This window comes from Micropterus salmoides, unplaced genomic scaffold (assembly GCF_014851395.1).
Source record: "Micropterus salmoides isolate LMB-PRFRI ecotype aquatic unplaced genomic scaffold, ASM1485139v1 Ms_hic_scaffold_2, whole genome shotgun sequence".
NCBI classification, from domain to species: domain Eukaryota; kingdom Metazoa; phylum Chordata; class Actinopteri; order Centrarchiformes; family Centrarchidae; genus Micropterus; species Micropterus salmoides.
Genome location: NW_024041150.1, coordinates 6,275,586 through 6,302,148, shown reverse-complemented (window position 1 = coordinate 6,302,148; position 26,563 = coordinate 6,275,586). Strand labels below are relative to the sequence as shown.

General features: G+C 42.4%; 1 protein-coding gene and 1 pseudogene across 1 annotated transcript; one reads left to right on the top strand and one right to left on the bottom strand.

The window, feature by feature from the left end:
* Positions 1-222: 222 nt before the first annotated feature.
* Positions 223-6,825, bottom strand: LOC119911402 (circumsporozoite protein-like). The gene is made up of 3 exons (XM_038730296.1): positions 6,671-6,825; positions 2,116-2,499; positions 223-874 (listed from the first exon to the last, which is right to left on the bottom strand). Exons 1-3 carry the CDS (start codon positions 6,705-6,707, stop codon positions 822-824), a joined length of 474 nt encoding a protein of 157 aa, XP_038586224.1. The 5' UTR covers positions 6,708-6,825; the 3' UTR covers positions 223-821.
* An 8,370-nt stretch (positions 6,826-15,195) lies between these two features.
* Positions 15,196-25,588, top strand: LOC119913481 (annotated as a pseudogene).
* The last annotated feature ends 975 nt before the right edge of the window (positions 25,589-26,563 follow it).

The window sequence follows — 26,563 nt, the reverse complement described above, 5'->3', positions numbered from 1 at the left end:
GAATGACTGCTCTGTAACTGGCTTGATGAACTTGAGTCTGGACAAATGATTTAGAACTAAGACTGCTGGGAATTTGAGTTTTTAAAAGGATAACAGTGTTGTGCACCTATGGTTCTGTGTAATGCCTCACTTTGCCTATAACTAGGCTGCTGATTGACCTGACCTGACCACGGCGTCTCCATGTGGTCGTGCTTAAGCTGACATTTACAGAAAACACAGGTGTCAGTGATTAAATGCTTTATTCAAAGTTTTACCTGTTGTTACATCTAGATTTAGCAAAGTAAACCTGACACTTGTGCTGAAAATGCATTAAAACGTGGTGTGAGGAAGAGACAGTAAAAGGTGCCACGGAGGAAAAGCTCAAAATCACAGTCTGACCGCAAACATATCATCAGCTAGCATTAGCCGTCTTCTCCATTCCCTAAATCATGACCTTCATGTGCTTTGTGGCTTGTATTTTATTGTTTTTTGAAAAGGATTTTTGCCCATAATACAACTCAGGAAAATTAATCAATCAAATATCAAATGTTATGCTAACTTATTTGATCAAGATGAGCTCTTACTTAATATAAGTAAATATTAAGTAATATAAAGTGTTCTTACATTTCTGTTAGTGTACAGATTAACACACAAGAGACTGTACAAAGTGTTCATTCATCAGTGATCTCATAAATAACAAGCATTAAAAGTCTTTGAAAAAGCTCAACATCCTGACAGCTGAGGTCTCGTTACAGACGCGGATACAGACTGAAGGTGAGGTCGGTTGACTTTCAGCAGAATCTGGTTTCTCCTCAGAGGTCAGGATGCAGGTTTCTGTCATTTTAATTCCCTGCAGACATTTCATTGGCCACATCCGACAGATCAGAGAACAAATCTGAGACGGAACAAAAGACAACAGTTAGTTTCGCTTGTACGATCTTTCTTTTGCCTGCTAGACCTTTCGCAGGGAGAGAAACACAACCTATGAACATAAACTTCACTCCACCAGCTGTTTATCTCCATCATGTTCATACAGCAGCAGTGGGTGGAGACAGGCAGCAGTTACTGTAAATGATGTTAATATTTGCTCCACATTTGGATGGAAAAATCCTGTCACCAGAGACGACTGCGTAGTAAATACATCAACATGTAACAATAACATATCAGGAGACACATTTCAGTCACATTAAGATTTAAATTGATATTTTCATGAACGATGTGATGTGCCACACTAGTACTTTGTGTTTTTACTGTCTTTACTTCAGTAAAAGTACTAATACCACGCTGTAAAAGTCCTGCAGTGAAAATGTTACTTCAGTATGACAGAATAATCAGGAGAAATGTCCTCAAAGTATTAAAGCAGTAAAATCTTGTCCTATTCTCTCTCCTCAGGTTCTTCTTCCTCAGTCCATTGATTGTTTGGTTTGTAAAGATTCTGCTGTCACAGCCCAAAGTGACTCCTTCACAACCAACAGTCCAAAACTCAACGTTATTAACAATCATTCAGAGAAAAAAGGAAAAGCAGCAAATTCTCACATGAGGAGCTGAAATCAGCAGATAGTACTAAGTAGTTTAATTTACAACATCAGATTTGATCAAATTCTTTGTAAAAATCTTCATCTGTCACATAAATGAAGTGCAGAAAAAAGTGCAGGACTACCCTCTGAGATGTAGTGGAGTAGAAGTACTGATATTTCAATTTTAAACTTAAGTACAGTACCTAAGTGGACATAGTAGTAATGCTGAACAAATAATTGATTTAAAAAAAAATGCAATATGGCCTGGTGCAGTTCAAATCGCAGGAGGTGCAATATTTCTAAAAGTGTTATATGTGTCAAAATAGCATTTTAAATCGGACATTGTGGTGCTGCAGAGACATCTGGCCTACACATCCCGTTCTACAGACGTAAGGAAACATCTTTTGTTGGTATCACACCATAATATAAAATATTTTTTTCATTGAAAATGATAATTGTGGGGAAATGATCGTTCTGTCTGGTATCGCAAATCATATTGGAATTGTGATATCAGTAGAAATAATCGCTTATATTATTTCAAGTCATCGTTGTTATTGTCATGACCTGTAGAGGTCGCTGGTCAGCCGAGGTCAGTCTGTGGCTCACTCTCCATACGTACCGTCATTCACTCCTCCACTCGGTCCTTCAGTTCCTCCACTCGGTCCTTCAGTTCCTCCAAACTGCACTTCATTCCCTCCACCTGTTGCTCCACTCCCTTCCTCGTTTCCTCCGGCAGCACTCGCTCCCCCCTGTTCAGCAAAGAGACCTGCAAAACCTGAAGCTTTGGATTTCCCATTGTCGTCGTCGTTGTCAAAGACCTTTGAGAAGAACCCTCCCTTCTTCTCCTCCGGCTTCTTGTCATTTCCGGATGAGAAGATTCCTCCTTTCTCCTTGTTCTTCTTGTCGCCGCCTCCAAAGAGCGACAACGACCCCCCTTTCTTCCCGTCCTTGTTCTTGTCACTCACACCCAGAGCGCTCTTCACGGCTCCTTCCACCACACCTCCTGCAGGGCAAACAGCATCCCACCGTCAGCTCACATGAAAACCACAAGATTTAGCCCACAGAACCAGACGGGCGTTTACCTCAGAGAGCAAAGAAGAAAATTTAGTGTAGATATTTATGTTTAAATTGTTTTATTAAGATACACCTTGAGATGCACTATCTCGTTTTCGAGGAGGTCCTAAAACACATCACAGCAGAACAGTGACAAAATAAAAACAAAGTACAACTATTAATTTTTCAGGTAAACACACAGACCCACAAATACAGAGCAACAACAACAACAACAACAGGAAACACAACAAAACTAGAATAATTACAGAAATCTAAAGAACTTTACAACCACTAGATGGTCAATATGGCCAGTAGTACAAATGAAATTGTATGTAAGTGGATCACCAAATAATAGTACTATTAACTTTAGTATAGCGTATACAAAATGTGACCCTTCATTGATTACACCAGACAGGGTGTGCTTAAACATCCAAATGATTTAATGGATCTAACATCAGAGGGTAAGTTAATCCAATCTGCTGGGGCTTTAAACATAAAAGCTGTTTTGCCAACTGATTTCTTAAATAAAGCTGAGCAGAGAGCCTCAACTGATCGTTTAGATTAACGGGAACAAGATACTGTTGTAAAAAAAGAAGGGTAATTGAAGAAAATACAAGTTGAAACCAGTGAATTTGTCTTCTTATGTTGAGAGATGGCCATTTAAGAGCATCATACATCGTGCAGTGAGGCGTGAGAAAGGGACAAGGACGGATCTGCAGTCTGACATATGCTGTTTTAAGACGGCCAAGGTCTGAGTTTTAACAAACAACATCACAATAGTCAAATATCGGGAGTACAAGGTGAGAGGCAAGTTTCTTACACACACTATGTGGAAAGCAGTTATGAGATCGATGTAGAACATTAATTCCACAGTTTACTTTACGTAAGACATGATCAATATGTGTTTTGAATGAGATCAGAATCAAGCCATACACCAAGATATTTACATTTGTCTACTTTATGCAGAGGATTTTTATTTATAGCCTGTTTGCCCCCAGCAGAAAATAATAATTGAGGTAAATACTTTAAATGGCAGCTGAAACTAGAACAATTCTTGCTTTCATTAGTTATCCATTATTTTTGGTGTTTGGCCTTTAAAATGTTTATCTGATGGGAACGTCAGTCTTTCTGCTTTTGTTCAGACTGATAGTCTCAGCAGCTGTTGGATGGATTGTGATTAAATGGGTTCAGACCTTCATGTTCCCCTCAGGATCAACTGTTAGAACTTCCTTATCATGCTAATGTGTCCAGTACTTTGGTTTATGGGTAAATACCAGAAGAACTGATGACTTTCCCATCAGCCTCAGCTGCTAACTGGTGCACCAACTCTGCAGCTTTGTAGTTTATCAGAAGGACATAAAACATTTTTATGTTTTTAGTCTAGATTATAAAGTAGAGGCAGAGCAGCTGTTTGCTGCGTAGAAGCTAAACGCCGTTTCTCCAGGGTTTGTTTTGACTCTTGGGACACCCAACAGACCGACCCCTGATGACCTGAGGGGTCTATGTAGGGTTGGGTTCAAACTGTAAAAACATTTTGGCCCCAAACAGTTTAGTGATTTATTGAAATCCATTCTCTGTCATACTAGCTACCTTGTGAATATAATAAAAATGTGGTTATTTATGATGGAGGGAGGCTCATACATTCTTCATAGTCACTCAGGGACGCTCAATGAAAAGCTCTGGGGAGAGTCAAGATGAAAGAAAATCCCGTTAAATGTCTGTATGAGGTTCAAAACATCTGATAGAAATAACATCAGTCCAGTTTTCGGCTTATTACTGTGTAACCAGCCTCTAATTAGATCATTGGTATGTTTATGTCTCAGCAGGAAGCCAAAAGTAAAAACAACCCAGAACAACATCGAAGCTACACAAAAAGAGAAGACTTCACCAGAAGACTTCTCAGCTAAATGTAATGAGACTTTCTAGAGTAAAACATTAATATAAAGTCATTTAAACGTTTTGTCCGGCCAGAACTCACAACATAAAACCCTCAGGCTTCAACATTTCCAAAGAGTTGTTTTCCCAGGTTTGGACACACATTTCCTCTCAAGATGCAGGGTTTCCACCTGACAACAGGGCGTCTATAAACCACACAAATGTGGACCATGAAATCCCCCCACACCCCTTTTAAACAAAGATTATAGGACGGTCCAGCTCTGATCATTAGCTGTATATAAATTAAACTTGTCATGAATTGTGTCTCACATCAGATCTTTGTTTTGACAGATCTGTATGATCCGCGTTATTCTCGTTTTCAGGTGGTAAAATCCGGAAGGTGCACATGTTGTGATGTGTGTGTGTTGGATCTGATTATTTGTATGTATTTGTGTAATTTGTCCTGCAGTCAGGAGCCGATGAGTGCGAGACGAAACTGAATACTGAAAACACTGAAATACCAGCGCATCTGTGCATGTAAAATTATTTCAGTGCACCCGGAAGCTGTTGTAGTGAAACAGGAAGTTTTAGATACCTGTCCTAACTTTCAAAATAAAAGCACGAGGAACATTTTTGTACGAGTGATGTTCCTTGTAGTGACGGATTGTGAAACTATATGCACGATTAATCACAGATTAAGGAACAGTATTAAGTTCAATATCCCTAAAGCTATGGTGATTATTATTATTTATTGTCCGTCATGTAAATATTTGTACTTCACCTTCAGATATTTCATAAACTTCATCTATGTCTGCTTATTCACATGAAACCTACAACACTTCAAAATGGATATTGGATATGTTACACATGCTGCACACAAGGGGGTAAGCCAGAGATCGGACAGTGAAGCCTGCCTGAAGGGTTCCATGCAGGCCCAAAACCTGAGACACCCCGTCGCACATGACAGATGTTACCGTCTTGTTTAGATTGTAAACTCTCAGCAATCTAAAAAAAAACTATTCGTCCATCAGTGACGCTGAGTTGGTGTTTGACAGGTGAGTCTCGTAGGTGGGCTGATTAATCAGTGATGATCCGAGTCAGACAAACACGCTGAGACATGAGAGTTTTTGTTGGCGCAGCTACCAGAATTACGGTGTTTCTGCCGATGTTCTACGTCATTAATCCACGGTTGTGCTGCGTGATTATGCTTAGAAGACGCTGTTGCCAACAGGAAGCAGCCCTGTAGTAGTATTTTATTGGTCCAAAACTGGCTTCAGTGCTCTCCATTCAAATCAGCGGGGAGGCTGCGTCCAGTCTGTCTATGGCTGCACAGCACCAGTGACTTCCTGTTACAGTGAAACAACTTCCGGGCGCACTTCAATCTTTTACATGCACACGCTCAGATACACACAAGTAGCCTGCATCCTCCTGTGTGTAAAGTTGGTGGCGTGTAACATTTTCAGTGCGTGTGCGCACATTGTTGGTACACGTGTTTTCACCCTGAACAACACTAAGAAAGTTCTGCAGTACTACAGGACACAGCCAGCTGGGCGGCTTCTTTCCCCGACAAGAGAAGGGGGCACAGAGCATTAAGAGAGGTTTAAGTGTTATTGTAAGTGGTTGAAGAAGTCAGCATTTAGTTTTAACGTTCTCCAACACTAGCTACTTATATGGTTATTTATGATGGAGAGTCAGACATTCTTCATAGTCACTCAGGGGAGACTCAACAAAAACATTTGGAGCTCTGGGGAGGACTGATTTAATAGAAAATCCCATGAAATGTCTGTATGAGGTTTAAAATATCTGTCAGAAATAACATCAGTCCAGTTCTCTCTGACATGAGCTTACTTCTGTGTAACCAGCGAATTATTCCCACTTAAACTTCATATTATAGACGATTAGATTATTAATATGTTTGTGTCTCAGGTGGAAGCAGCAAGAAGCTAAAAGCAAGAAAAACAAAACAACAAAGCTAAATGAAAAGTGGACTGAACACTAAAAGACCTCCGTTAAACATATCGAGACTGTCAACAGTAAAACATTAATATAAGAACATTTAAATTCATAATGTGAAAATCTTCAGGCACATTTCCAAAAACTTGTATTTCTAGATTGATGGTTTTACACATTTTTCCTCTCAGGCTGCCAAAAAAAGCATTTTAGATTTCACCTGACAACAGTCTATACACCAAACAAATCATGCACATGAAAACACAGATCTCCCCCCATCCCCTCTCTTTACTCACCCACTTTCTCTCCCACCATGTGCGCAAATTTGTCCATCTCTGTCGACCTGCTGTTGGTGTTTCTGTCGTCTGTCTGTCGTTGGTGTGAAGGGAGAGGTTGAGGTGTGTTTTCTGACAGGTGCAGGTGAGACTGATGCTATCCTCGCCTCTTTTGGTCAACGCCTCTCAGGTCTCTCCTCATTGGCCGTGGAGGAATGTCTGCAGACAGGACCGACCTGTTCCACCTGATCTGACGCTTTCACCTCGCCAAGAGTCAGAATCAGGCCACACACACACACAAGGCATATTATTCACAGACCGACTTCATCATCACTTCATAACTTCTGTGTTGTTGTAGTAATGCGAGGAGCAGCTGAAGCCCCGAGTTCTGACTGCAGGTGTTTGTGTTGCTGCAGTGACAGGAGCTGATGCTGCGGCGCAGGTTAGTCTTGTTACAGCGAGACTAACAGTGAGAGGCTCTCTCCTCCCTTTCTGTGAAAAATGCATGACTCACTGTAATACTATGAAACACACACCTCATCAGATAAAAGCCACTTGAACCAGAAGAACCGGCTGTTCATAAATCTGACCAAAACAGACATAACATGTAAACATAAATACACTCACTGGCCACATTAATGCAATCCTCCTGCTCTGTATCCTCATAGTTACCTGTATGTTCTGTAACAAAAGTAAATAGGGGGGTAAAAACTACTAAGTACTAACAAAGTACAGTAACCTTCAATTTTGTATACAATAAAGCATAATTACAAGGAAACAGTCTCAACTAGAGAAGGCTGTAAAAGCTGGATGTTGAAAAGCTGATGCTAAACTGCCCTGCAGGCTTTAGATTCTCTGAAGAAGCTGATGACGGGGTATGAAGGGCTGGGGAAATGTGGGAAAGTCTCTCATTAGTATAAATGGGGAATGAATAGAGTTTGATTTGGTTTGACAGCTTGGCTTTTATTCTTGAACTTTCAAGAAATGGACAACGTAGGTGTCGTGGCGTCTCCTCCAATTATTTCGTTGTTCCTTAGATGCCTTTTGGAGAAAGATTGTGACTTGTTTGTATAAATTCTCCGTTGTTGACCTTCAACAGAACCTATAAACTTAAACTTTTCTAATATGTTCACAATGCGGTCACTAATTTGTTCTCACCCAGCCCCTCTTCATACCTGCGAGTGACCCTGTGAGGGGAGTCGAGGTTACTATTTTTAACGACATTAGTTTAAAAAGTTTCCAAATTTTAAAATCCAAAGTATAAATTTCATGATCTCAAATTTCAATAAAAAGAACAATTAAATTTATGATTTTTACTATGAATTAATGACTTAATATGAATAAACCAACAGTAGGTGACCAACTTTAAAGTATATATTAATAACTGGCTATTTAAACCCAACCTCTTCTCATCCCAGGGCGTCACATACGCCTTGCAAAGACCCCTTGGCGTTGCTTTAATGCCCTGGGTACCCTTTAGTGTAATTTATGTAAATGTAGGGCTCCGCGGTCAAAGTTAGCAAGAAGAGATATGCAACATCCGTTTAGACTTTCAAAATAAAATGTTAATGTTGTGAAACAATTTGAATGTCGTGAAAGATTTAGGAACCAAAAGCACTTTGTTAGGGTTAGAAATTCTCATGGTTTGGGTTAAAATAACTAAGTTTGAGGGTTTGAGTTGTAATATACATTTGCTTTTAGCCATACACTGTTCAAATGGCGTGCACAGGTGTTCACATTGTTCTGTTATATTAATCCTTATTGTTTCTTTTGTTACCGTGCTGGAGGGAGGTTCTTCCTGGAGGAGAGAAAGGCGTGGCCAAGGGTGGACTGTTATATCCTGTGGCCTGCCAATCAAACCGTACCATGTGCTGCCATGTTGAAGGGGGATTTAGGTGTAGTTTGTATTAGTTGTAGTCGGAGGTTGTGTGTGAATTGGTCTGACCAAGCTGCTGTATACTTTATGTCCCCTGATGTCTCATTCAGTCAGGTCACTTTGTGTAGTTTACTTTTGTTTTGTTGGTTGCTGTTTTGAGTATAGCTATATTTTGCTGACCTATTTTATAGGCCTAGATGTAAAATTATTAGTTTCTAAATACTCTTCTGCTCATTGGTCACGGACACACCCGGCTTCATCAGACATGCAGATCTTTGTCTTAGTTGATTTTGTTTAGTTAGTTTCATCTTGCTTTTTTGGTTTTGCTTTGTTCACCTTGTTAAATAAATTCTTTGTATATAAATGCTGGTTTCTTTTTAATATTGCATCATTTTGTTATAGTTATTAATTATTAATTAATCATTATTAAATAAAAATATTTAAGGTGCAGGCCTCTCTTAGCCCAGATGACCATCACCTTGTTTGAAAAGCTGTATTTTATGGAAAGCAGACCAAAGATTATGCAGAACATGCATAGGACCACTACCAAGGCCAAGGATAAAGTAAAACAAATCATCAAAAAACTGAATAATGCTGAACTGAATCAAGCCACCACAAGGAAACAGACAGTACAGCAGGAGAGAAGGAAGCAAAGGAACCATAGACACTGGGACAGAGATGTCAGAACAGATCCAAAATAGACTGGGGGAGAAAGGAAACCAAACGGACTGAGCTGGACGAGGCGGGACGGACGCTAGCGACAGGATCCAGTCGAACACACACACACTGGGTGAGTCGCAACCTCTCACAGGCAAAATAAACATCTTAAACACATTGAAGCTAAAGTTAATACCATATTAATATGTTAGTGACTGCTGATGAACCTGAACAGCCTACAGCTGTGATGTTTGGTGACCACAGAGGGTTTAGGAAATTGCCACAGTAACTGTTAGTTTAAACCTAGCAATCCTACACTGCCTGTTTAAAACTGCCCAAGAAGAGAGGCTTTCTGTTCTGACGCTCCTCGACTATGAAATGCCCTCCCTGACCATCTAACGGTAGTCAGACTATTGAGAGTTTAAAAAAGGACATAAAACATTTTGTAGCAGGACCTTTGACTTTTAACGAGCCTTGCTGGCAGCTGTTTTTACACTCACATTTTGATGCTTATTTTCAACCTTATATTGAAGCTTTCACCTTGTAGCACTTTGAGATTTGCTTCAAATGTAAAGTGCATTACAAATAAAATGCATTGTTGTTATTATTTGTGTGACTTCTATGGCAGTATCACACAGATACGCTCTACACGGGCTATGGAATACCTGCAGACTCTGCACAGCGAATGTTTCGGAGGGACAGAATGAGAATTTTGATGAATTATGGAATAAGGAAAAAATCAAGTGCTTCATGATTTCATGATTCTGATGAGGTGTACAACGATATCTAAACACTTGAAGGTATTAAACTATATAGTGGATCCTGAAAATATTTGCAGCGCTTAATTTTTTCCACATTTTGTTATGTTACATCCAAAATGGATGAAATTCATTATTATTCTCAAAATTCTACAAAAATACCCCATAATGACAATGTGAAAGAGGGGGGGCTGGAGCCTTAAATGCCGTAACATCATAAATAAATACTTTGTGTCTGTGTGACTTTACAATTCACTCCGTTTGGTGTGACTTGGATGTTGTATGGCAGTACAGGTAACGACCGTCGCAGAGCGGCCTGGCCCACTGCGGAAAGTCTGTGATCGTTCCCTCTGGCTGGATGAAGTCTGACGCTCCTGTTTTACACATTATCCATGATGAAAAATAGAAACGAATGGCAAAAGTAGCACGTTATGTCTTCTTAAGAGGAGCCATGCTCCCCTGTTGTTCGTGCCCTGCTTGTACCACAGTAGTTAAATAAGTTTTCATAGATTAGTAAAAGGCTTTGCTCAAATTATTGGTTGGCACTAGCAACCTGCTGGTAACTAGTTAATAATGCTTAAGTTAATTATAAATTAATTATGCTAACGCCTATGAAGTCCCATTAAAATGACCACCGGCTTGAATATAGCATAAATAGGGACATGACTTCATATACAGTCCAGTGTTTCCCATTTTCCCAGTCCAGCCTGCAATAGTCCAATCTGTTCCACCACAGTTTCATAATGAAGTGAACAGATTCACAAAACTTCTCATAATAACTTATAAAGGTCTCTGACATTGTTTTGCACCATTGCTTTGGTAAAGTATCTGTCAAACAAACTAAAATCTGGCTTTGTGCCCATCGCAAAAGACTGCAGTTTAATTAAATAAGTATAAATAAGATATCAAATCACTTTAAGTTATTTTAAGAAAATAAAAAAAGAACTAAGTAATGTTTACTCTGAGTACATTTTAAATGAGTTACTTGAGTAGATTATTCTACAAGTAACTTTACTTGTACTTTTTGTAAAATTCATCAGTGTAACAGTACTTTTACTTAAATACAATATTTTAGTACTCTTTCCACCTGTGGTCATGTCCCACACTGTAACTTTCCCTCACAGTGTTCTGAACACACCTCTGTGTCTCAATGAAAAGAAAAGCTAATGTCATCCTCATTAGCATTTATTTCCACAACCGACCTTCAAAAAGGTTAATAAAGCCCCTCTCCCATCACTGGTACCAGCTCAGCTCGCCTCGATTCGGTTTTGGCCCGTTTTCCATTGCTGATAGTACCGTCGTACTACATCAATTATTTATTTATTTGCTCTGCAGACCAAAAGTTTGCCATGGTCATCTGTGTATTATTTTATTAAACTGTATGTTATTATATTACAAATTGCCTTCTACTCTCTGCAGTTTATTTCTGCTCAGCTGGGCCGGTGGTTAGAATCCACCACAATAGCACTGTGGCCACATGCACATATCTTAGGCTACCTCCAGATTGATACGTTCTCATTTTGAAACAGTTTTAAAACCCTTCACGTCATCATGTGACCATTCACCTATACTGCGCATGCACGCGCCTGTGTAAATATTACATTATGGGTCAAGAACTTTCATCAAGATTGTCTGACTCGTTTCCCCTTATTTTCGTTGTTGTCTGCTCTCAGATAAACTCTTTCGGGTGGCTTGAAGTCCCTGTCGTACTGGTGAGCAGCATTTATGCATTGTTCGTTTACAAGTTCTTAACAATACTTCACAATAATTGTGCAGAAAAAAATAAGCAAATCACAAAAGGAAGGTCCTTCATGTTTATGTCCATCGCCTTCCTTAAAGCTGGAAATGTTATGGGGTAGACTGAGTGCAGACTGAGGTGTGGACCCAAATACGAGAGGTGGTGCAGAAAATATTTATTAACTCAAAACTTAAATTAAACAGGCTTCCACAGGAACTTGAGGCAAGAGTCCAAACAAAGGTAATTCCAACAGAAACATAATCCACAGTCAAAATCCAAAAACAAGGAACAAAGTACTATCCAAATGTAAGATCCAAAAACACAGAGAACAGAGCACAGGAGAACACTCAGCATCAGACGCAAGAACATGACAAACAGGGACGTGCACAGAAATTTTGAAGGGCAGTTGCTCTGACCTGAAAAAAGGCACTAAACACAGTATCCAAAATGTATTAACAATATAAATGTCACCAAAATACATATGAGAAAAAGAGTTCCTTATATTATTGTTTATTGTTTTTTTAATCATTATTATTTTTATTTTTTTTCCTTTTTTTTTTTTATTTGAAAATAAATAATCTAGATTGAATTGACAGATGGGGAAAACTCGCTTCTAATAAAATATTAAATAAAAAAACGTTTAGATTTCGGAAAAAAATACAATCCTTTTTTAACCTTTTGGCTTCCCGTACATTCAGTTGCGCTTCTAGCTCGTATTCACTTCTGTTGGTACGTATCACGTATGGTAACTGGGCAAAACTACGCATGATTTGTTGTAGTATGATTGCATAAAGGAAGGAAACAGGAATTCCGGTAGGGAACAGAATCGACTGACGTGCAGGCAGCGCTGCAGCAGTGCAGCCACTTAAACAGAGTTTGCCCTTCCCCTACTGACTTTCACTTTCGGTGCCCGAATGGAAGTGAATGAGGCTTTGCGATCGCGATTATTTTTTTATTTTATTTTTTTTTCTCGGAAGGGCGAGTCGGAAGGGCAACTTGAGTCAGGAAAGGCAAACGGGCAGTTGCCCGGGCAACCAGAGCAACCCCCCTGTGCACGTCCCTGATGACAAAGACTGAAGACACAAGCAAGCATATATATACACAGGGACTAACGAGCGGGGCGGGAGCAACACAGGTGAAGGGGGGTTAGGACAAATGAGACACAGGCAGGCAGAGAGACAGCAGGGGAAACAAACAGACAACATGCGAATGAACAAAGGACTAAACTTAGCTACAAAACCCTAAACATGACAAGGTCAAATAAAGCTATAGAAACACAGAATCCAAAACCAAACCCATGAAAACAGATACCAAGTAAACTAGGACACAAGGCTACACAGACTAAAACAGGAAAGACATGAACTCAAAGCCACACTCCTAACAGCAAATCGTTCCTTCAAACGTCCGAATGAGTATTTACATATTCATGCCAACCTTTTACAGTCTTTTTACTCCCAGTCTCTAGCCTAACATCAGAATACAGATGTGCCAAAGTAAGATTATACATGCTGCTCATGCAGTCCCGGGACACAGTTGTGGGGGTTTCAGTTCCAACCGTTACTACAAAGACGAAGTGGAATTCAACCAGAGCAGTCCAGGATTTGCTAGACAAACCTGAACCGCGAACCTCAAGCACATACTTGTGGGTTGCACCACCAGCCTCACAAAAGGCAGGTACACCTGGAGGCACAACCAAGTCCTGATATGCCTGGCAGCCAAACTGGAAACCAGAAGACTAACTATCAAAGTCTTGCCCTATACTGTCCAGCCAACACTCCCCGCCAAATGGCCTTTCTCTGGTAGGAAGAGAAGAGATTTACAAACTCCCAACGGCCAGAATCATGAGCCCTGAATGTTGCCAGACTGAAAGATGCTTGCCGATATAGGTCATAATCTCACCTACACCCGTAAATGATCCGATCCAGAGACCTGACCTTGTCCTCTATCGTTGAGCTTACAGTCCCTTGGGAGGATGTTGCAGAGTCAACAGCATCCTGGTCCTGGTCCTTCTGGATTGGAACAGCTAGTCCTACAAACCAATCTATATATTGTTATGACCCAACATTAATCCACAGAGTGGTATTTATGGTGATGTTTTTCAGGGAATGATGACAGCTGAGATATGCTAAACAGTTTTGTGGTTAATAATTGTTCATGAAGTCTCAGGAGGACAGGACCATTAAACATTCAGTAAAATAAGAACATGAATCAGTGTTTCTCAATCAGTCCTAAAAATAACATACAAACCCAGTGTTTGAGGTGGGCCAGTACACACTGTTCCCGCCTGACTGCTAAACTCTGTTGGCCGAGAGAGACGTGGGAGAAGAGAAGCTCGGGTGCCTTTTAAGCAGCCGTGTGCTGAAAGTAGCTCGTCAATGTCACTTGTTGTGAACCGACCAATCGCACGGACAGATAGGTGTCATTCCGTGTGATTGGAATCACATTATTCAACAAGAAATGTTGAATAATAAAGCAAACAACACACTGAAAAATAGAATAAACAAATGTGCATTGTCCAAAAAAGTAACTTAAGCTAAAACAACAAACTGCTGATTACTACATTATATTCTGTTATATTTTTATATTTTGAATTCTCACCTGCCACCTTAATTTTGTTTCTGTTCATATAAATGAAGACATTTCCACCATAACTGATCAGAAAACTGTTAAAATATCTTCTCATCTTGTGACCCAAGTGTGCCGTCACACCCCTAATCTGAGCCCTTATGTCCCCACCACTTTACAAAACACACAGCGACCCCCAATCAACAAACTTGACATGACAAACTGAACTCGTTGTTCTGCATGAATGTTTATGATTACGACAAGTTAGCACTTAGCATTAACCAATCCGACACCAACCACCATGTAGAGCATTTATTAATAATTGAATAAATAGCAACGACCCACAAAGAGGGAGTCCTGGCACCTATTTATTTTCCACTTCAAGCACTGTAATGACCTCTATGTAGTTAGTTTGTGTTTTGGTGGCCATTTTATCCTTTATTACAGGAGACAGACAGGATATGAGGACAGAGGGAGACGGGGTTGATATGCAAACAAATTTTCCTACTATGGTGAAGGCATGACCCGCCCCACCCTGCCTCTAACTGGCTAAGCTGGACGAATTTGCTGTTCTGCTGTCTTCCAACACAAAATTGCTAAGCTGTAATAATTTCTTTTGAATAAAGTCCATTTGTTCGCTGTATAGGTAGTAATGTAGTCATTGACGGTGAGAAGAAACATTAGCATGTAAACATATTTGTTCACTAGAACTTGTTATTCTTTTCTAATCTGATTAAATAAAAGTTAAATGTAACAAATGTTGAGAAATGATGATAGAAAGTGAAAGACAGCAGTTTGTGATTTGATATGATTGTGGGTAAACTATAGGGACACTGTGTTTGGGTGAACTTCACCTCACAGCTTTAGTGATGTCACTGAACAATGTTAGGTAGATATTAAAAACCTGCTCCCTTTAATAACCTGATCTCTCAAACAGGTTTCACTCTGAAGAATGGAAGGTCTCTACTTTAACTCACTGGACCAAAGCTTTGATTACAGCGACATCACCTCCAACTCCGAGAATAACATCACCTTTAACTACAATGATGTCAATTTCATCCTGTATGTGGTGACATACATAATCATTGCTGTCGGCCTTCCTCTGACCCTCGTGGCCATCTGTGCTCTTTATTCTATGGTATGTACATTCTGACTGAGAGTTTTTTATTTCCTGTCTGTGTCGTGTGTCTGTCCTACAGTCTGTCTGTCTGTAAAGGATCTGGATCTGGTTTGGGGGCTAGGTGTCAAGGACAAAGGCTTGTAATGATAAACTTACAGGAATAATTGACTCCATAATTAAAATGTACATGAAGCTGATTGGACCCTAAACAGATGCAGTTTCCATGTGTGGCTCCATCCAGCCTTCTCTTCAACTGTTGAGGTTAATGGCACCATTTAGTTACAGCTCAAGACAAACATCAAACAGTCAGAGCAGTTTGTACAACATTATGTGGGCTCATAATTGTAAATTGTGAAATTTTTTAGACATTCAACTATTTGATGGATTGCCATAAAAATTTTTGCAGACATTCATGGAGGCCAGAGGCTGAATCTTAATAACTCTTGTGATACTCTGACTTTCATTTAGCGCCAACCTCAGGTCTTGTTCATTTGTCCATGTATTCAACAACAGCAACAATAATAATAATAATAATAATATTAATTTTTTGTTAATTTCTGATTGCTTAATTGTTGTTTGTTTTATTGTTTGTTGAAAGCACGCCCTGCTTTTTTTGAAATGTTGCTGACAACATATTTTCTTGATTGACACCAAAATGGATTTCTGTGTGTGGGATTTTTAATGAAACGTGTCAGATTTACTTTTGAGTGTATACTGCCAAATTACATATATCCTTTGTGGGTGGGAATCTGTGACGCAATGACTTGTCCGGTTAACCCTGGCTGGCATCCAAGTAAAAACACAAATATGTTTGTTGCGTGTGTGTATAACATCCATCCATCCATCTTCATCCGCTTATCCAAACCGATCCAGTGAGAGCCGAAGGTCACGGACCGATGATGCCATCAGAACCTCATCATCCGCAAAAAGCAGTGATGAGATCCCAAGCCCCCCGAACCGCAGCCCCTCCTCGCCACGACTACGCCTCGATATCCTGTCCTTGAATATCACAAACAGGATAGGTGACAAAGCGCAACCCTGGCGAAGGCCAACCCTCACCTGGAAAGAGTCCGACTTACTGCCGAGTACTCAGACACAGCTCTCGCTTTGGATGTACAGGGATTGGATAGCCCTGAGAAGGGCCCCCCTCACCCCATACTCCCGCAGCACCTCCCACAGTATCTCCCGGGGAACCGGTCATACGCCTTCTCCAGATCTACAAAGCACATGTAGACTGGATAGGCATATTCCCAAGCCCACTCCAGGATCCTTGTTAGAGTAAAGAGCTGGTCAGTTGTTCCACGACCGGGACGAAAACCGCATTGTTCCTCTTCAATCTGAGGTTCGACAATCGGCCGAACCCTCCGTTCCAGCACCCTGGAATAGACTTTACCAGGGAGGCTGAGAAGTGTGATACCCCTGTAATTGGCACACACTCTCTGGTCCCCCTTTTTGAACAGGGGAACCACTACCCCAGTCTGCCACTCCTTGGGCACTGTACCCGACTTCCACGCAATGTTAAAGAGACGTGTCATCCAAGACAGCCCCTCCACACCCAAAGCTTTTAGCATTTCTGGGCGGATCTCATCAATCCCTGGGGCTTTGCCACTGTGGAGTTGTTTGACTACCTCAGTGACTTCCACCAGGGAAACTGACGAGAATCCCCCATCAGCCTCGAGCTCTGCCTCTACTAAAGAGGGCATGTCAGTCGGATTTAGGAGTTCCTCAAAGTGTTCCTTCCACCGCCCAATTACCTCCCCAGTTGAGGTCAGTAGGGTCCCATCCTTACTGTACACAGCTTGGATGGTTCCCCGCTTCCCCCTCCTGAGATGGCGAACAGTTCTCCAGAAACACTTTGGTGCCGACCGAAAGTCCTTCTCCATGTCTTCTCCGAACTTCTCCCACACCCGCTACTTCCCATCTGCCACAGCAGAGGCTGCAGTCCTTCGGGCCCGTCGGTACCTTGCAACCATCTCTGGAGTCCTCCGAGACAACAAATCTTGGAAGGCCTCCTTCTTCAGTCGGACGGCTTCCCTGACCACCGGTGTCCACTACGGTGTTCAAGGGTTACCGCTCCTTGAGACCACAGCTTTCCGCTGCAGCTTCAGCAATAGAAGTTTTGAACATTGCCCACTCCTGTTCAATGTCCCCAACATCCACAGGGATGCCAGAAAAGCTCTGCCGGCGGTTGGAGTTGAAGATTTCACGGACAGGGTTCTCCTCCAGACGTTCCCAGTTCACCCGCACTACCCGTTTGGGCTTACCAGGTCTGTCCAGAGTCTCCCCCCACCCCCTGACCCAACTCACCACCAGATGGTGATCAGTTGACAGCTCTGCCCCTCTCTTCACCAGAGTATCAGATGAAACGATTACGATTACGATTAGTGTCCATCCCCTATCAAGGAGTACGGTTCCAGAACCGAGACTGTGCGTGGAGGTCAGCCCCACCAGATCTGATTGGTAGTGCTCCATCTCCCGCACAAGTTCCAGCTCCTTCCCCATCAGAGAGGTGACGTTCCACGTCCCCAGAGCCAGCCTGTGCCGCCCGGGTCTGGTCCGTCGAGGTCCCTGACCTTCACTGCCACCCATGTGGCAGCGCACCCGACCCCTGCGGATCTTCCGATGAATGGTGGGTCCAAAGGATGGAGAGGGGGGTGCCACGTTGCTTCTTTGGGCTGAGCCCGGGCGGGCTCCGTGGCAATCCTGGCCACCAGGTGCTCGCCGACGAGCCCTCCCTCTGGGCCGGGCAGGGTCTCTCCTCCTCTTCCTCGATTTGTCATCAAGGGTCTTTGTGAACCATTCTCAGTCTGGCCCCTCACCTGGAACCACTTTGCCTTGGAAGACCCTACCAGGAGCACTAAGCTCCCGACAACACAGCCTCCAGGTTCACCGGGGCACACAAACCTCTCCACCACGATAAGGTGATGGTTTCCGGAGAGGTATAGAGAGGTGTGTATATACACTGCTCAAAAAATAAAGGGAACACTTAAACAACACAATGTAACTCCAAGTCAATCACACTCCTTTGAAATCAAACTGTCCACTTAGGAAGCAACACTGATTGACAATCAGTTTCACATGCTGTTGTGCAAATGGAATAGACAACAGGTGGAAATTATAGGCATTTAGCAAGACACCCCCAATAAAGGAGTGGTTCTGCAGGTGGTTACCACAGACCACTTCTCAGTTCCTATGCTTCCTGGCTGATGTTTTGGTCACGTTTGAATGCTGGCGGTGCTTTCACTCTAGTGGTAGCAGGTTTGGTGTGTCTGTCAGCATAGTGTCCAGAGCACGGAGGCGCTACCAGGAGACAGGCCAGTACATCAGGAGATGTGGAGGAGGCCGTAGGAGGACAACAACCCAGCAGCAGGACCGCTACCTCCGCCTTTGTGCAAGGAAGGAGGTGCAGGAAGAGCACTGCCAGAGTCCTGCAAAATGACCTCCAGCAGGACACAAATCTGCATGCGTCTGCTTGTTCAGAAACAGACTCCATGAGGGTGGTATGAGGGCCCGACGTCCACAGGTGGGGGTTGTGCTTACAGCCCAACACCGTGCAGTACGTTTGGCATTTGCCAGAGAACACCAAGATTGGCAAATTTGCCACTGGCGCCCTGTGCTCTTCACAGATGAAAGCAGGTTCACACTGAGCACATGTGACAGACGTGACCGAGTCTGGAGACGCCGTGGAGAACGTTCTGCTGCCTGCAACATCCTCCAGCATGACCGGTTTGGTGGTGGGTCAGTAATGGTGTAGGGTGGCATTTCTTAGGGGGGCCCTAAGCCCTCCATGTGCTCGCCAGAGATAGCCTGACTGCTACTAGGTACCGAGAGGGAGTTGGCGGATGCTTCAGTCCAGGTCTGGGTGAAGATCCCTCAGGAGACCATCCGCCACCTCATCAGGAGCATGCCCAGGCATTGTAGGGAGGTCATACAGGTCATACGAGGCCACACACAATACTGAGCCTCATTTTGACTTGTTTTAAGGACATTACATCAAAGTTGGATCGGCCTGTAGTGTGGTTTTCCACTCTGATTTTGAGTGTGACTCCAAATCCAGACCTCCATGGGTTGATAAATTTGATTTCCATTGATAGTTTTTGTGTGATTTTGTTGTCAGCACATTCAACTATGTAAAGAAAGGAGTATTTAATGAGATTATTTCATTCATTCATTCAGATCTAGGATGTGTTAATTTAGTGTTCCCTTAAATTTTTTGAGCAGTGTATAAAAAACCACTACAAGGTGAACAGTTTCAGGTTCCTGGACATCAGCATCACAGAGAACCTGACGTGGTCATCTCACATCTCCACACTGGTGAAGAAAACTCAAAAAAAAAAAAAAAAATTTCTCAAGGAAGCTTTAGAACAGACGAGCAATAGAAAGCATCCTCATTTGAAAAATCACTGGCACTGCCCAGGACCGGAGGGCTCTGCAGCAGGTGATTAAAACTGCTCAGAAAATCATTGGTACCCATTTCTCAAGCATCATTGATATCATTGAGGTGAGGTGTCTGTGTAAAAGCCCAAAAAAGGGGAGTAGTTAAATGGAAGATGCACGGAAACAAACTTTCCTCAGATCATGTGTGTAATGACTGTATATCAAAACAACATATAAAACGTCAGTACAGTTTACATATATACATACAACACAATATGACATACATAATGTATAATAATGTTCTGCTGTTTCATATCTACACAACTGAAATATAACAAGCATCGATAGGCTACTGAAATATTGCCATAGAAAATGTACATCAATCATTATTTTTGGTCAGCTATTGTATCTGCAGTAGCGTTACCCACTCTGAACAATGGAGCAAACAAATACGGGAATAGACAAGATACACGGTGATAACATTGCACTCACAATTACACTGTAACAGTACTCAGTACTTTTCAGAAATGTAAATATGGAACACACTAGGACAAGTACAATGTCTCTGAACGGCAAGTAAGCGCCACTTTCATCCACAACATTGTGGTTACAATTGCCAGAAGCTAACATGGCTAGCTTACTCGTCAATGTCCGAACATACTGTGTTAAACATTAGACATTTTGCACATAAAAAATAAGAAAACACAAAAGTACGGTAACTGCTGCAACTGACAACAACTTTAACCATAAACTGTTACATACCATTAAATTATGAGAATTGCAATAATATTAAATATGAGCTCATCAAATGTTACTCAACTGTTGCTCTGACTGGTAATACACATTATTCCATCTGTCACACCTGCAGAGCCCAAAGGATACTAAAGGACAGTACCCACCCCAGCCACACCCTGTTCACCCTGCTGCCTTCTGGGTAGAGATACAGAAGTTTTTTGCTGCCGCACCACCAGACTGCAGAGCAGCTTTCCCCCCAAGCTGTCAGACTTTTAATCTCTAATTCATCCTCAGCACTGCTCCACTGAATATAGTTCATTTCTGTTTACCACTTTAATGATTGCTTTTGTAGTACTGTATATTGTCTGCTACGTAGCAAAAGGGAGTTACAAACTGATTTTACTTTACAACCTGTTGTAATGTGACAACATTCCTTGGGCCTTGTTTTTGAGGACTTTGTAGGTGGTGAGGATTTTGAACAGGGTTCTGTATTGGATAGCGAGCCAGTGGAGGTTTTGGAGGATAAGAGTAATGTGGTCTCTGGTGCTTTTGGATGTACAGTATAGAAGTTTTTTGAGGAATTTGGCGAGTGTGCCATACAGAATGCTGTTGCAGTATTCCAGGCACGAGGTGATGAGGTGATATGGGTGTTTCAGCAGCCAAGAAGGAGAGGGAGGGACAAAGATGGGCAATGTTTCTCAGATGTAGGAATGCAGATTTTGTAATGTTCAAATGAAAAAGTTTGAGCAAAGATAACGCAGAGGTTGAAAAACATACAACCATCGATGCACAGAAAGAAGTTGTGGCACAAATTGATGAGGGATTTTTGGCCGATAAGGATTTTGGATTAGAGTTAAAGAAAGTTAGCTTGCACTCGTTATTTCATTTCTGTGAGGCAGTTTGGGATGGTGGAGCAAGTGACAGCAGTGATGGATTTGGTGAGTATGTAGAACTGGTTGTCATCGGCATAACAGTGGATGTGAGCAAGGGGGAGCATTTGGTTTATGACTAATACTACTTTTGGAAATAGTACTCTGGTGAAGGCCTAAATTCACAGACAACGGTTATCGTTACCTGTAACAGGATAACAATGGATACCGCGACCACCAGACAACAAAACACCAGAGCCTACTCACGTGAGGAGCTCTTACAGTTTTGGGATCAACCTGCTGCATGTCCAAGGGAGATCCCGGTGAAGTTAAGGATAAGAAGGAAAGGATGATGGGCTGGCGTGATGGCGAAGAACAAGAAGACAGGAAGTCGGTGGCGATACAAGACCTGTCTTTCCTCGGTTGTCGTGGGGGACGTCCAGCATGTTATGTCTGACTGAAACTTTGTTGAATGGAAAACACCAGACTGCTCAGTGGAACTAGCCGGCTTCTCGCTAGTTCGAGCAGATAGGAAGAAAAAGAATGGTAAGAAGTTGGGAGAAGTGTCTTTGTAAACTCCAAATGGTGTAACACAGGACATGTTACCACGAAGACAGAAATCTGCACGCCAGATGTTGAGGTGCTGAGTGCTGGTTGAAACCATACTACCTGCCTCAAGAGTTCTCGGGCCGCCATTGCCATCACTGTTAACATTCCGCTGTTGGCAGTGGTGGCGCACTAGTCAACATCAAATCTCTGTTGAACAAGAAAAATATTGCTTTCATGGCAGGGGACAACAAAGAGTCCAAGAAAGCGATCCAGAGAGAGCAGGTGCAGCAGAACAACAGCAGAGAGGTGTAGGTTGGTGAGAGGACCATCACAGGCAGGAACAGGCAAGCAGGAGCAGCAGAGGGGACAACAAGTTAAACCCGTTTTTTCAACAGGTTTGACTCAACAATGCTGGCTGGACCCCCCTCAACCTCCCCTTCCTCAAGTAACCTCACCTCGCTTACCCCTTCTACCATATGCCTCCCTGCTAGTCCAAGGGATCACAGCTCAGCAGCCCCAGCTTGCCCCCCCCCCTAACGAACAGCTCTCCTTTCTGCCTTCCATCTCAGGCTCCTCCCTCCACACCCCTTCCGCCAACCCCCCAGGCCCCTGGTACGTTACTGCCTGGACCCTCTGCAGTTTGCGTACCAGGCTGACATCAGTGTGGACAACAGCATCATCTACCTGCTTCACAGAGCTTACACCCACCTGGAGAAGCCACCCAGCACTGTGAGGATCACGTTCTTTGGCTCCACCAGTGCTTTTGACACCATCAAGCCTCTACGGCTGGCTGAGAAGCATTTTATTATTTTGCAGGATGTCAGGATTGTTCCAGATTGGAGTAAAGTGTAATTTATACTTCTGTGTCGAATCGATGGCGTAGCCTCTACGTAACCCCATTCCCTACGGCGTCACCTATGCCGTAGCCTGATGTGCACCTCCTCAAAAATGTAACTACACGTCAAGTCGACGCGGACCATAAGCACTGTAATTGGTTGGCTGGCAATGCCTCCGAGCCGACAGGAAGTTCCCTGTGCTTTGAAGTAACTTTTACTAGCGGCCAAACAGCGGCTGTAACACGATGGATCAATACAGTATATTTGACCATCACAACCCGAGCAAAATTACTCGTTTTGCTATTAGAATGTGATCCATTCGGTCGATATCATTCGGCACATATACAATTTTACCCCCATTCACGTTAGCGGAGGACTAAACTGGAAGTTACCCCGCTCGGCCCGCAAAAGTCAACACAGTGGAAGCTGTAGTGCTACCGCCAACTAGCGTTTGAGGGTGTAACTGTAGAATTACACCGACGCACAAGTATAAATGCATGTCTACTTGTGTAGCCTATGCCGTAGCTACGCACGTAGACCCTACGCAGGAGGATAAATCATGCTTTAGCCTGCATGGGATAGGCGAAGCCAGGGAAATGCTTATGTTAATGGTTTTAAAGCAGGTATGATGTTTGCTACTGGAGCTGATGAACGGACTGTTCTCATCCTCCATCAACGGCTGTATCACTGATGACAACGAGGAGGAGTACAGATACCTGATTGAGAGCTTCATTGGATGGTGTGACAGCAACCAACTCCAGCTCAACACAGGAAAAACCAAGGAGCTGGTTATGGACTTCAGATGCAGCAAGAGGCCCCACACCCCTGTTGTAATAAGGTGTGAGGAAGTAGAGATGGTGGACACCCACAAGTACCCGGTGGTGCACCCCAACAGGAAAGGATCTGTCAGGCTGTTCTTCCTGAGGAGAGTCAGGTACTTCAATGTGTGCACATGGCTGATATGGATGTTCTACCTGTCTGTAGTGGCCAGTGTCATCTTCTTCGCTGTGGTGTGCTGAGGAGGTGGCATAGGAACTTTTGGCGCCAACAAACTGGGAAAGCTGGTGAGGAAGGCCACCTCGGTGGTGGGCATGGAACTAGACAGGGTGGAGGCAGTGACTGAGAGGAGGATGAGAGGGAAACCTAAAACCATCATGCACAACCCCTCTCATCCTCTCTACACTGAGCTGAGGCAGCTTAGGAGCTCCTTCAGCCAGACTCATCCAGCCTCAAGCCTCAAAGCGCTTTGGTGGCTCATTTGTGCCATCAGCCATCTGGCTCCACAACACCACAGCACCAACCTGACGGATTTTCCTGATTAATTTCAGACATTTATCTGTTGTAAATGGTTGTTAAATATTGATTTTATAGTGTAAATAGTGTCTTATTACTTCTATGATACTGCATCTGTTCTTTTATATTCTTTTGTATTGCTGTGTTGGCAGAAATTTCCCGTACGGGGGATTAATAAAGTTACATCTTATCTTATGTTATCATTATCTTGTTTTATGAATTGTACTTTTTTTAATCTCCTTATTACACAATGCTTTGAAAACATTGTCTTTGTTCCACTCATGCTGAGAGAGAGAGGTTTATAATAACTGTTTAGTTAAATGTAAGCCTATACTGCAGCTTATTATTATTTTTCTCTGCAAACTGACAGGTGAAAAAATTTGTGATTTCAGTAAATCCATTGAAATATAATGAACCTCTATTAACATGTCTCCTCATCTTTTTTGTGTGATCCTCCCTGAAATGCATATACAATGAGGAGAGAGGCTCACCTTGCAAACACAAACATGAGCCTCAAACTGCGACTCCAGTCTGGATAAATCCAGCTCATGTGTTTGAGCCAGAACACTTCATATCTGTGGCTGAAAAACTTGTCTTGTTCCTGCAGTGATTGGCCAGTGGGTCATATCTGAGATTTCTGTTGAAAAGTCAGAAATGGTTCTGACTGCAGCTGCTGGGCAGAGCAAGATGACAGATTTGGGAGGAGGTGGACTTCACAACATGTTTCCAACTGCTTGTTGACTTTTACCAATGTTTTCCTGCAGGTGAGAAGTGATCATGTTGCTCCCATCTACGTCATCAACCTTCTCATTACCGACCTGATTCAGCTCTGCTGCATGATCGGCTACGCGACACAAAGTTTGGATGAGAAGATAACTGAAATCTTCATATGTATTTACTTCTCTGCTCTTTTTACCAGTGTTGGCTTCATGGTCTGCATCGCCCTGGAAAGGTATCTGTCTGTCTATCCAGGATGTGTGGAGCTGCTTCTGTGTCTGATCATAATATTAGTTTATAACTCCTCAAAGACTTTGTGTCCATCTTGTATTACAGGTATTTGGTCATCGCCCACCCACTGTGGTACCGCTTCAGACGAACCATCAAGACCTCTGTGGTGGTCTGTGTTGTGGTTTGGGTTGTTCCTATAGTCTATGCTGTTCTTTTCTATTTCTATTATAATGAAGACGTTGTTGCCACAATACCCCCTGCCCTGCTCCTCCTTCCCTTCCCACTGTTAATCTTCTTCCTGGTTGGGACCCTCAAAGCCCTGTCTGCTTCCACCTCAGTCTCCCCTGATGAAAAACGACGAATTGTGGGAATTTTGGTTCTGGTGCTCCTTATTTACACTCTGCTGTTCCTGCCCAGAATCATAGTCTACCTGGATGTAAACCGTGACGGGACCAATTTGATTCTGTCTCTTACAATTGTTAGATTCAGTCCTCTTGCAGACTTGTTCCTGTATGTCTTCATGAGGAAAGGGTTCATAGACAAGCTTTTGGCCTCTGTGTGTTGTTGCAGAATGGACAGCAATGATATCAGCAGTCCATCAGTATGAATGATGACAACATTTCCACAGTCAGCTTCATGTAGGCAGAGAAAGAGGGAGAGAGAGAAAGGGGAGGAAACAGGAGGAAAAATGGAGGCCAATAGAAAGGATAGAGACGAGACAGATCCTGTCATCTACTGAGACCATTTCCAATAAGACACCTAACTGTAGAGAACAGGAAGCACTGTTTGGACTCTGCTGTGGGAGAAGTGGCTGCTGGGAAATGTTTTGGTCAACTTGCTCTGGTTCACTGTGATGGCTTCAACACATGGAAATAAAATGTGTTTTATTAGTTTGGAGCTGGAAGTTGATGTCTGTCATTATTCTCCTTTAATCCCAGAAGCAAAGCAGATATTATTTTAGATGAACTGAGCTCATTCTAGCCGCCTCGCTGTCTTCTTCCTAAATCTTTATTTGGACTGTTGTTTGGATGTTTAATACAGGGAGAGCATCTCAACACGTCTTTAGCACTTTTTATTTTTTAGTTTCTCACACACATTTTAATGTACAGTAGTTGTTTACTAATGTATGTTTACCCAAAACTGTGTTTGGTTTGCTTTGTTATTTTTTGTACAAATAAGAAAAAACACATGTTGTTTGATTCTCTTTATTCAAAGTTTAATTTTTGTGATTTAGTGGTAGGCAATCTAGTTTGTTTTGAAGCAGCTGTTGTGTGCTTTGCAACATGGATAAAATCTTAAACCACAGTTTATGTCAGTTTATATGAAATTGTACATTTTCTGGAAATCCAATAAAAATCAGTTTGTAGACCAAACTGTGAATGTTTTGACCAACTCAGTGAATTAAAAGCTGACAAATGAAGATTCAACAAAATCTTTGCTGGTTGACAAATCTCTTTTGCCCCGACAGTGTTGGAGCCCTAGGCAAGATTTGCAATTGACGCCCCCCCCATCATGCCCAATCTAAAAAGTCCACCACAGCGGTTGGGATCATCACTTATGATGGGAATTATTTAAAAAGTTCAGCAGCCAAAC

What these genes read in the sequence shown, in the direction of transcription:
- LOC119911402 (XM_038730296.1), bottom strand. Translation starts at nt 6,707, where the DNA reads ATGGACAAATTTGCGCACATGGTGGGAGAGAAAGTGG. An exon ending in CATGGTGGGAGAGAAAGTGG is followed by an intron (nt 2,500 to 6,670) that starts GTGAGTAAAGAG and finishes TTTGCCCTGCAG; the next exon opens with GAGGTGTGGTGGAAGGAGCC. An exon ending in GAGTGGAGGAGTGAATGACG is followed by an intron (nt 875 to 2,115) that starts GTACGTATGGAG and finishes GTTCCGTCTCAG; the next exon opens with ATTTGTTCTCTGATCTGTCG.